The sequence below is a fragment of the Lucilia sericata genome, unplaced genomic scaffold, assembly GCF_015586225.1.
Source record: "Lucilia sericata isolate MDLA Ls3-8-SP2 unplaced genomic scaffold, ASM1558622v1 Contig000272F_arrow, whole genome shotgun sequence".
Lineage (NCBI taxonomy): Eukaryota > Metazoa > Arthropoda > Insecta > Diptera > Calliphoridae > Lucilia > Lucilia sericata.
The window spans coordinates 119,078-131,280 of record NW_023994297.1 but is presented as its reverse complement, the minus strand read 5'-3'; the positions used below and the strand labels follow the sequence as shown (position 1 = coordinate 131,280).

At 28.1% G+C, this 12,203-nt stretch overlaps 1 protein-coding gene across 2 annotated transcripts; it reads right to left on the bottom strand.

The window, feature by feature from the left end:
- Positions 1-921: 921 nt before the first annotated feature.
- On the bottom strand, positions 922-8,084 carry LOC119603071 (serine-rich adhesin for platelets). Of its 2 annotated transcripts, XM_037954949.1 has the most exons (10): positions 7,652-8,083; positions 6,713-6,850; positions 6,515-6,645; positions 5,731-5,846; positions 5,336-5,663; positions 5,123-5,263; positions 4,092-4,774; positions 3,687-4,020; positions 2,346-2,902; positions 1,994-2,164 (listed from the first exon to the last, which is right to left on the bottom strand). In XM_037954949.1, exons 1-10 carry the CDS (start codon positions 7,777-7,779, stop codon positions 2,123-2,125), a joined length of 2,598 nt encoding a protein of 865 aa, XP_037810877.1. In that variant the 5' UTR covers positions 7,780-8,083; the 3' UTR covers positions 1,994-2,122. The 2 variants fall into 2 exon arrangements, with proteins under 2 accessions (XP_037810875.1, XP_037810877.1); XM_037954947.1 differs by having other exon boundaries at positions 922-2,902; positions 7,652-8,084.
- Between the last annotated feature and the right edge of the window lie 4,119 nt (positions 8,085-12,203).

The window sequence follows — 12,203 nt, the reverse complement described above, 5'->3', positions numbered from 1 at the left end:
AAATGTATCGGAACAAGGAAATATTGAAGATAAATGCTTTATTATGAAAAATAAATTACATTTAATATTCATAACTGGTGTAGGGTATCATATGGTCGGCCACGCCCGACTATAATTTCTTACTTGTTTTAAAATATTTTTAGTTAAAAATTTTAAATATCACTATCACTATTATTGAGTGAGGCTTATATTTTTCAATTCATCACTAAACTTTAAAAAAAAAGTAGTGAATAATTTTGAACTACCACAAATTATTAGTTATAGTTAAAAATTAGTGCACTACCCCCATTTCTGGTAAATATAAAATATTAATTAAAAAATTTGGAAAAAAAAGAAAACAATTTTTTTATATTTTGGTAAGATTCCTACATAAAAAACGATTCATGAAATGCATTGAAATTCTCTGGGAATTACAGTATTTAGTGTATTTTTCAAAACCTTATAGATTTCGTGCTAGGTAGATCCTTATCAATTTCAGTAAAATTTGGAAAAATAATTACATATGAAATGATTTTATTACAAATATAATCAGTAGCAGCAACAAGACTTCTATAATTTTTATCAGAAAAGACATATACATCCATAAAGGATGATAAAGATATGTATATGAAAAAATATATGTATCTGCATAAGTTTTCAGATTCTCTTGTCTGATATTTTAGTGTATTACTTCAGATTAATATTTTAGTTCGCATGAATTTAAACTTAAATTTAGTTTTTTTAAAAGGCTACTCAAAAGCAGAAAGTTTTTTTAATGGCAAATTTAAATTGTATTAATTATTATTATTATTCAAAGGAGTAGAAATTAAAGAGTATGTATTGTGGCTGAGTTAAAAGCAATATATACATATCTCTTTAAACTTACCAGTTATCAACTATATGGATAATACTAATTAATAAAAACTTCGATATTATTTTATAGGCATATTATAAAAGGCCTTATTTAATATATAATTTTATTTCATTTGTATGTTCTGAAATAATAAATAATTTAATAAAAAAATAAACATACGTAAAATATTTTGTAATGCAATTGCTCTTTTCTTTTCTAAACTTTAGATATCGTTTTTATCTAAACAAATTAAAACTAAAAATAATAAAATAAAAATTTTAATGTTTTAACAAAAGTGCATGAGTGCGTTTAATTGTGCTTTGTATTGTATAGTTTAAAGAAAAATATTAATAACTATTTTTAAATACATGGTAAAACAACAAGAAATAAAAACAACTTTTAGCTGCATTCGGTGTCGCAATGTGACACCCAATAATGGAGTAAAACAAAAATGAAGCAAAAAATAAAATAAAAATGGTGAAGAGAAAAGATCAAACAAATATGTATAAGTATTACAAATAAAAACAATTTTTAAATAATAATTATAATAAAATGTGTGTATGTGTATTTACATACGGCGTGCATAGTACGATGTACTATTAAACCATTTACAATTTCATAGCGTACGAAAATATTTATTTCTCCTATTTACAAATTTTCTAAAACTGCTCACAGAAAATAGTTTGTATTTTTTCATTTTTATAAAAGAATGGAGAAATAAAATATTTTACAATAGAATTTGGAAATGGTGTTTAATTTTTTTTCTTTAGTAATGAAAATCAAACTTTTTTAAAGCTATAAACAAAGATTCTTATAAAGTATCATTGAAATGATATGTGTGTATGTGCAAATACTTAATAATGATGGAGATTGCTAAGCAAAGCCTTAAAAATATATGTATTTTCCCTATAACTCTCGCTAACTGTGTCACTACAACAGCACTATTAATTTATTTGTTTGTTGATTTGTTTGTATATATCTATATGTTTATATAAAAAGTCATTAATCGTCTAATTAATGGAATCACTTTAGAGTACTTAAAAAATTGTGTTTATACTTGAAAATAGTCATTGACCAAAATATCTGCATTTGGATCAGCTGTCAAATTAATTTTGGAACCATTTGTTGCTAATGTTTTGGTGGTGGAATGTTCTGTTTGCATGGCCGATGGCGTATGGGCTGATGAACTGGTGTTTGATGTAGCCGGACTTAATGGTGGCGAACTCAGTTGGGTGTCATCAGAGAACTCTGTCTGCAGACGTTCATATGGATTTTCCTGCCCAGATGTATTTAAATAGCAGACGGATTCATAGTTGGGATCGGTTTCACTGCCTGTAAGGGATTCATATTGAGAAGAGGAGGTAGGAGTTTGGCGTGAACTTATTGTGCTAGTGGTGGTCTGATTAGTGGATGTGGAATTAATGGAACTAGTGTTTAAGATGGAGCTACTAGTAATGGATGTTGGTGAAGTTATGGATAAATCGGCGGTGCGTGGTGTTAGTAACTCATCTACCATTGATTTGCTGGAATTGCTAAGAGGCAAATTCGGTGTAGTCGGTTCAGTTTTCTCAGCAATACGTGCATAGTGATCGCTATCAGTTTCATGACTGCCATCCGCTCCTCCCTTGGCTTCCAAAATACTGGCATAGTTGTGATTGGCATCGGGTCCCTTGACATCAGCAATAGTACTATAACCCCCAGTAGTTGCATTGCGCATATCATCGCTCTCTTCTCCCTTCACCTTGCTGTAACCGTCAATGGAATCTTCATCGATATTTATACGTTTCTTTTCCAATACTTTGGCATAGCCATCATCCGAGGCACCTGCTGAATTGATGCAAGCAGTAACATTTGGTCCTTTAAGCACTTCATAATTTGGATCGTAGTCGGATGATTTTTTTTCACTGTCATCAATTAAGGAGGAATTAATTTTTGGTTTTAATAATGTTTCGTATCCAGGATCGTTTGAACTATTTGTTAAGCCGGGATTAGCAATAGTTTCATAATGTTTTTCGCTACTGTTTAATTGTACACTATAGACGGTAATCGGTGGTTTTGATGAGGTATGAACTAAAATATTTGTGGGAGATACACAAAATACAAGCAGATTTAAAAAGGTTATAAATACAAATTGCCAAATTTCTAAAAAGTCTAAAAATTAATTATATTTATAAACAAAAATAATATAACTATGTTGCATTTAGGGTATAAATAAGTACATAGTAATTTCCAAAGAGCAAAGTGAAAAGTTAATACTAAACGTTTATGAATTTTTGGATTGATTTGATTTTTTATAGAGTTAGAACTAAACAAAAGAATACTGTATGCATAATCAAGACTTTAAATAAAAAGAATATCGTTCATAAACCCTTACTACTCTTACATCCACAAAAAGGCGTCAGAACCCTTTATTAATATCAAATTAACTTTTCACTTTCAAAATTAAAAAGTAATAAAATCATTACAGAATCGTTGTCATGCAAATACTATTAAAACAAGCACGAATTTTTAAGATACTAACCACTGGTTCCAAATTTGAGAAATTCGTTGTATTATTACGTTTTAGTTTTGTTTGTTTTTTGATATTAAAAATGATAATGGAATTGGATTTTTGTCTCATTTTGGCAAAACTAAATTTATATGTCACAAAATATTTAATTTAAATGGGAAAAAGGAGTATAAAGCATAAAAGCGTTAATTATTTTTTTTGGAACAAAGAAAAAAGTGTTTAGGAAGATATAAAACCATGGAAGAGGAAAAAAGACACATACATATAAACAACATAAAAATGTATACGTAGACATTTTTAAGGAAAAATTTTTTAAATTAAAAAATAATGCAAAATACTACATACCACCCTCGCGTTGGCGTTCCTTTTGTAAAATATGAGCATAACAATCAGATTTTCGATTTTCAATGACTCCATGCGATGAATTTGATCTCATAGCATCGGCTGGTATAGTTTCGTAGCCATGATCCTTAGTGGCGCCATAGCTATTGCTGCGCAAACGGCTTCTATCGCTAGAGCTTAAAATACTAACATTATTTTCTAAAAGATCAGCGGCCATTGAATCTAGAGGACTCAATCCTAAATTAGCGGAATTATGTTCATCGTTTTTGCGTGGCAATACTGGAGAATTATTTTGTGATGAAGGGGAGTTGCGTGAAAATTTATTTTTCTTCATAACCTATAATAAAAAATTTAGAAATATTTGTTTAATCAGTTACCTTATTATAAAATAGTTTAAAAAGTATTTACCTTAGCATACATTCCCTCTATATCTTTGGAAGGACTTAGGCTTTTGTTTCTACGTTGCGGTGAACCATCTTGTTGGGATAGTTCTCCAGAGCCCAATTCATTCAACTCACCCGCACATTCAATCACAGAAATAACAGAATTTCGTCCCGAAGTCAAGTTGCTGGTGGAACTCATTGCTTGCAATTGAGTGCTTGAGGAAAGATTTGACTTTGGAGTCGGTGGTAGAGGCGAATTAGCTTGACGTTTTTCGGGTTTTGGTGAACCTAAATTGCACAATGAAGAACTATTATTAGACGATGCTGAGGCCTGCCTCGAATGCATTTGGGCCCGTAAACTATCAACAGGTGGTGGAATTGGTGTATTATTCGTATTGTGCTCTAAGCTGCTACGTAAAGGTCCTATAACTGTACTAGTCGAATGTTGAGACGACAATGAAGTATTTGCCTGTTCACATGATAATAGTGAAGTATTATGAGGTGCTGTTGCACCAGTTAGCGTAGAGTTTGATGATGCCAAAGTTGATGTACTGGCATTATTGATTTCGACTGAAACTACTATAGAATTGGGTGATTGCATTGGTTGTATCTGGGCATATGTTTCAGAACCACTAGTATAAATATCAGTTGTGGTATTGGCATGTTGTAAACGTGTATTGGGATCTTCAATGGCAGCATAGGTTTCGTCTATGTCGGAAATACATAAGTAAGAATTTGTATTTTAATTAGTTATATAAATTTAATTAAAAATCATCAGAAGTTTTATTTTTGCACATTCGACTAAGTCAAATTAATAGTACATTTGCATTTTATTATAAATCCACTAGAAAAATTAACTCTTTATTTTTAATATGGAAATATTTAATATTAAAAATGTAATGAAAAGACGAATTTTTGCTGCAAAGAAGATTTTTTGGTACATTTTTTGTTTGAAAATGATGAAAAAAGTGTATTTTTGGTAAAAAGGCGTTTTTAATGAAAAATCTATCTCAATTTACCCATTCCAGCCCAATACTTCATCATTCTTCAACTTACCCGAATCATCTGAGACTGTGGCATAATGCGAATCATTTACGTCACGAGAATGTGTTGTGCTGCGTATTTGCACTTGTGGTGCTGGTTGTTGTGCCAAAATATTCGCTAAAGGTTCTCGTACACTAATACTGGTATAACCTTCTGTAAAATAATTGGGAAACAAACATATTGTAAAATAAATTGGAAAACAAATAAAACAATTAATTATCTTACTGGAAGAATCTTGTGAGTCTCCACTAAAATGTTGATTAGCTATTGGTGGCGTCATATAAGGTAAGTCTTGACTGGCCGATATCATGCCAGCAATTGCTGAAGCAGCAGGTATTTCAACCTGGGGTGCAGGGGTTTCATTGTGATTTTGAGAATTATCACTGTGATGAGATGTACGCTGTTGATGTTGTTGTTCATTGATTATTGAAACTGATTGTGTACCTATTGACTGAGTACTAATGTCAACATGGGATGTATTTAGTTGGGCATTAGCAGATTGAGATGTTGATGGTGCATTTAACTGAGCATAAGGATGTTCCGTTGGTCTTACCTGTTTGGTTTGTGTGTAAAATAAATTAGGAGATTATTTTATTTGATGTGTGTTTTTAATAACTTACTTTAGCATAGTCGTGTGGCGAGTTTTTAACTCTCGAATATGGTGAACTAACGTCATCTGCTTGACTTATGGAACTATGTTGTGAAACACTTATTTGTTTCTTTAAACTGGGAGTAGCTAAGATATAAAAAATGTTTAATTTTTACTTTTAATCATTTAGAAGAAACAAATTAATAATATTATTATTATTTATGTATAAACATGAAGGTATAATTTCTATTTTTAAAACAGTTTATTATATTATTATTTTATATATAAAAGTAACTAGTTTTTGTTTATTAATCCAATAATTTTTGAAATTTTATGAAATCTATAAAAAAATAGTCAAAGGGTAATTTATCAATTAACTTTGTAGGTTAGATAATTTTAATAGATTTTAATACATAAACATTTACTTGAACCAATGAAAATATTTGCATTAATTTATTAATGAACAAATAAAAATTGATTTAGAATCATACGACTTAAATAAATATGTAGATAGAACTACCAGTACTATAAAGTATCTTTGGCAAATATGTACTTTTATTAAATAATAACATAATAATGAGGGTTGAGTCATTTGACCTTCTAAATTAAATAAGTGTTAAAACGAAAAGTAAATCAAGTTTTTATAAGAATAAATGTTACACCAAAAAACATATTTGGTAAAAGAGGCAGTGATTGTACTTATATATTTTTCTACTTTTTGAGAACGCATTTATGTATATTGTATACAAATTCTAAAACTTAGTTTACAATTTAGCAAACGTTTTGATATAAGAACAAATAACCTTAAGACTTACGACTTTTATTCTGATTTTGAGATTCCAATAGCATTTTATCAGCTACAGTTTCGTATAACTCGGAGCCAGTATCGCCATTAACATCAGCTACTGGTATATCGGGCAAGGAGCGATGTGCTGCAGTACTAGCTCTAAATAATTTAAATAATATCAAACTTCAAATATTTTTTTAACTCAAAATAACAGCAATAATTTTACCTTTTCTCTGAGTCTCCTTGGGAAATAGTTGAATTATTAAGATCTGCATGTGATTCACTGGTATTTAAGGTGGTAACTACTACTACATCATCAGGATTATTTAATTTAACTTTGCCCTCCAGACCCATTAGGTCATTCCTATAAAGATTAAAAGTTATTTTGATAGAGAATAAATAAAAGTACATATGTATTATACAAAAAATATCTTAAGCGAAGCATAACGAAAATTTAATAACATCACAATATTACAGCGAATAATAATTATGTTGCATTATCACACAATATGTAAGTAAGTAAAAGCTTCAACTTAAATTTTTTATCCATCATGAAAAAAAAGGACGGTATATTGATTTTGTTATTCCGTTTGTTACTCATCTAAATATTATTCTTAGACACAGAAAAGTCTATACATACATAGGTATATTTTGTTATTTATAAATATTCCTTACAAATATCCTCTATTGATAAAGAATTGCTTGATATTGAAAATGGTCAATGTTGGTCCATGATTTCACCATGCCCCCATTAAAGAATCATTTCGGAATACAGTTTAAAGTGCCATAAATATGTTTATGAGAAAAAAAAAAATTGGCACAAGTTAGTTTTTGTATTTTAGTATCTTTAATAAGTCATATGCTCTAAGTGCTCCTATATAAAATAGGTGTAGTATCTAACACCATTTATGATAAAGACTTTGTTATAAGGTGTCGCAGTTTCGGTCTTAACTGACTACAATTTCTTGTTTTTTTCTTTTTGTAACATGATGCATTGGTGCTTGCTTACTTTCCCCGTGAATTCAATTTACTATTACAACTACAACAACAATATCAACATAATCATCAATACATCACATCAAGAGCTGTTGTTTTTGTTGTTTTTAGAAAGGTTTCACTTAGAGCAAGCTCAAACTAAATATGAATCTCCCTTGTTTTTACTTACTTTGGGATTTTTTTCTTGCAACAGAGACAGGCTGCCAACATTACCACCAATGTTACGGCAACATTTGCCGACATTAATAATATAAACAAAAAATTTTCCTTTTTATAATCCTCCTCGTCTTTTAACATTATTTATTGCAATTTTCGTTGGAATTTCCCTTTAAATTTGTAATAATTTTTTATTGGTTGATGGTAAAGCCAAAGGCAGTAAAAATTTGTATAAGCAACTAAAAAAATGTCTCGTAGACATTGGACGTATTTGTAAATATGTATAAAAATCTATAAAAGGAAACTAATAACTGCCAATGTTCACTTTTTTATTATTTTTCACACTTTTCTTAAAAATCTTATTGCATTTTTTTATATTAATACACAATTATAAATAGGAATCCACACAAAAATTCATAAACTGAGAAGAAAAAGTAAAATATAAATATTTGGAGTGAAATAAAACATACGATTTTAACAAAACTTTTTTTCCCCAGAGTTGTAAAAAATAGTATGAAGTGCGATTTTAATATATTATAAAAATACAGGGTAAAATTTGCTGAAATATGTTATTTCAATGTTTTATATAAAGTAATCCAGTTAATGCTTGAATTAGGGTTCTATAGTTGAATTATAATTATATATTTGTTTAACAAAATAATAGGCTTAAACTCTTTTTGATAAAAAGTCTATGTTTGAATGTCAATTTATAGAATCTTAAGGTTCCATAAATCGACTTTTGAACAATGACTTTATGCCAAAAAAGTCGACTATTTTGTTCATAAAAGTCGGTAAATCTACGAAATTGAAAAATCAACTTTGAAGATAAAAGTTAACAATTTCAAAAAATGTCGAAATAAAAAAGAAAATTCGGAAAGTCGACTTTTTAATAATTCCGACTTTTTATTTTAACAATAGAGCTCTAAGCACAATAAGTCAAAAATCTAACAAAATTTTAAAAATAAACGTTTTGTTAATTTGTATCAATGAACAAAATACCATCAACATTGAACAATTAATCGAAACTCAAAGTCGATAAAAATACGTATTAAATGGTAACCCTATTTATTTAGCACTTTTTCATATGTAGCTACTGGTAACACTGACCAATTTTCTCTTGATGAAAAAAAAAAACAAATGAACTGCAGCCAACTTCACTCTAAACATAGCCAAACCACAAAAAGTATACCAGATGTTTATAGAAACAGGCCGTTACAAAATAATTTTTTTCTTTAAATTTAAATTATAAAGACTTTCAACTACATTAACTTTATAAAACATCATTAATGTAAACTAATTTATGTAAATATTTTCATATTTTTTAATAATTCCTAATATTGTAGCCAAACACCACTTGGATAGAAATTACTAGCTTTAGGAGTTGCCATATAGTTTTTCTACTTTGTTCCAGACCAAACAATATGGCAGTTCACAAATTGACATATCATTGAGTGTTGTTTTCATCCGGTTTCGTTAAGCGTTACTAAAATTCGTGTACGTTTTTTAAATAATTAAAATATAAGTTAATAGTGAAATTACGTTTAGAAAAACTAGTGAAAAATGTTACTTACAATGCAATTTATAGATGTCTATAAAAATATATATCAATATCTATGGTGAAAATAGTGAAAAAGTTTTGCGACTCCATGTTTGTTTAGTGGAGCCCTAGGGCTCCGTCATTTCTTTTTTTTTTGCATAACTACTTTTGCTAAGTCATTGCAATCGCAGTTGTTGTTGTACGAATAGGAGGATGTGCAACAAGTTAAACTTTATTGTCATGCGTAAAGAAGGATAGAAGAATATAAGAAAATTGAAGTGTATAAAATAGGCAATAGTTATGTATGTGTTTTTTGTTTTTGCTTTGGGTTTTATTGATGAAGTGTATTTTATTAGAGTAAATTAAATGGCGGTCGTGTAATAATGAGAAAATGTGTGTTTGAATATATGTATGAGTGTTTGTGTAATTAAGAGCGTTATTAGCATAATTTGTAATTAATATTAATTAATTTGTAATTAATATAAAAGCAAATAAAATAAAGTAATATATTTTTTATAAAATAAAAAAAGTGACAAAAAAGCATCATGAAAAAAAATATAAAATGTTTATATATAAATTAATAAATAAATGGAAAAGTGCTAAATGAAAGTAAAAATTCAAATATGTATAAATAAATTATAATAAAATAGTTGTATTAAATTAAAAAAGTTGGTTTTTAAGTTTAAATTCTAAATTATGAGTTATTTTATTTAATAAAAAAGTAAAAATCTTAAATTAATAAATATAATATAATAAATTTAAGAACATAGAACGAAATAATGCAGCTTATAAGGTGAGAAATGATTTTTTTTTAATATTTTTTTTTTAAATATTTTTGGATAAATATTTTTGGATAAATAACAGGACTTCTTTTGATTTCTTCAAAAATTGTTCCATAATAATAAACTTTTCTTAACATTTCGTCCAAATCATCCGTCGTTATCATCTAGAGAAATTAATCTATCCAAAGAGGTTTATAACATTTATGTATATCAAAGGACAAACAATAAAGTTATTGACAATTTCCCAAGCCATTTATTAAAAAAACATGCATTTTATGAATTATTTGGTCCTCGTTTTACATACAGATGTAATGTAAACAAAAATATCTACACAAAAAAAAAAAACGAGTAAAATATGAATTATTTAGTCGTTTTTGCAACATATGTATTTGTGAAAAGAAAATGTCTATAACTTTGTTATTTGTAGATCGATATTAATATTTTATACCTTGTTGGAAAGAAAGAAGAAGATAAAATTTGGAAGAAATTTTTAGAAGCTATAATTTTAATGGCACAATTTTTGAAGAATTAAAAAAAAGTTTTATTATTTATCCAATTTTACACTTTTCAATCGATTTCCGGCACGAGAGCCCGATTTGGCTAAAATTTTACACCAGTTTAGAAACTAATGAACAAAATAACACCCATCTGAGCAAAATCCATATTTTTTGGACACCTCTAATATACATACATATGTATGTATGTAGATATATATACATATTTATGTATGTAAGTTACAACTCAAGTTTTATTTTATATTTTATTAATAACAAATCAACGACATGAAGGTTTGTAAAAGTTTTTGAAACCAATTCGACTGATTTAAATATATTTTTAGCTGCTGAAACCAAATCTGATATCTGTTTTTATACCCTGCACCACTATAGTGGGGAGGGTTATACGTTTGTGCCACAATTTTCATGATATTTTGATAAAATTTAGACCATAAGAGTTTTTTGCCACAAAGATGATGCCTATTGAAAATTATCATAACTAGGTCAAATATACTACTATCTCACCACAAATTTGCACAACTATATGTATAAATGGCCATGCCAATTTCAACAACGATCGGCCGTCGTTTCACCCTAGACCCCATACAAACCCCCCTTTAAAAAATATCTTAAACGTCTAAAAATTTACTTATAACCATTAGTATCGCGATGAAATTCAGCATAACTAACCTTTATATAAAAATACATCCTTCTTCCCAATTTACTGAGGATCGGCCCATATTGACCCTAACTCCCATATAAATACTCTTTTAGAAATTTTGTTTTTCATCAATAAATTGCTTAAATACAGAATTATGATAAAATTCAACATCAAAGTTTCTTTATGAAAAATAAATAATTTTTAAAATATACCCATGGTGTAGGGTATCATATAGTCGGCCATGTCCGACCATACTTTCCTACTTGTTCTCTATAACCCAAAATTTTCACGCCAAATGGCATTGAATTTTTTATTTATTATAAAAATATATTTACGTTTAAAGGTTAATTTCGATTTTTTCTATGTCACCATAAAAACTGGCATTCATTGTATATTTCACAAAGTTTAATTTAAATCGGTTGAAAAGAAGATACTATTTCACTAGTGTTTCAAGAAAATTTCCCAATATTGCATAGCTTGAGTTTGATCTTCACAGTTTATGGGTTAACATTATTCGATTTTACTAAAACTTCAGATATACATATGTATGTTTCAGATATACATATGTATGTTACCAAAGAATATATTTTGTGACACTAAAATGATCGGAAGAATTTGTAATAACTTTTACGTTTTTTAACCGATTTTTGTGTTTTGTATCTTATTAGAACAATAATTGTATACATATTCCAATTACTTGCCTTTGAAGTGCCAGTCAGAAGGACTAAAAGATGAAAATGTGAAAAATTGGTGGGTGATACGACTTTTTTATTTCCAAATTCGGAATCAGCACACGAAATAACACTGGGATTAGTGAAAATTATTTACAAAGTTTTTTCATCGTTGGCCTGTGTTATCAAAAAGAAATATTATTGGATTTAATATGGAATGTTATTTTTGAGCTTTTAAATCTTAAAAATTTATATTTAGAACATATTTCATTATTAATTTTTTTCTGAATATTAATGCGTATAAAACACTTTTTACTTTTTATAACATATTTTTGATCAAAACAAGTTGTATTTTAGTTTATTTTTGCATTTTAAATGTAAAGTTTAAAGTTTTTACAAAAATGTGATGATCGCAAAGAA

Coding starts and splice junctions, on each gene's coding strand:
- LOC119603071 (XM_037954947.1), bottom strand. CDS start 7,779: ATGTTAAAAGACGAGGAGGATTATAAAAAGGAAAATTTTTTGTTTATA. Junction 5,264..5,335: donor AGACTCACAAGATTCTTCCA/GTAAGATAATTA, acceptor ATTATTTTACAG/AAGGTTATACCAGTATTAGT. Junction 4,775..5,122: donor CACAGTCTCAGATGATTCGG/GTAAGTTGAAGA, acceptor TTTCCGACATAG/ACGAAACCTATGCTGCCATT.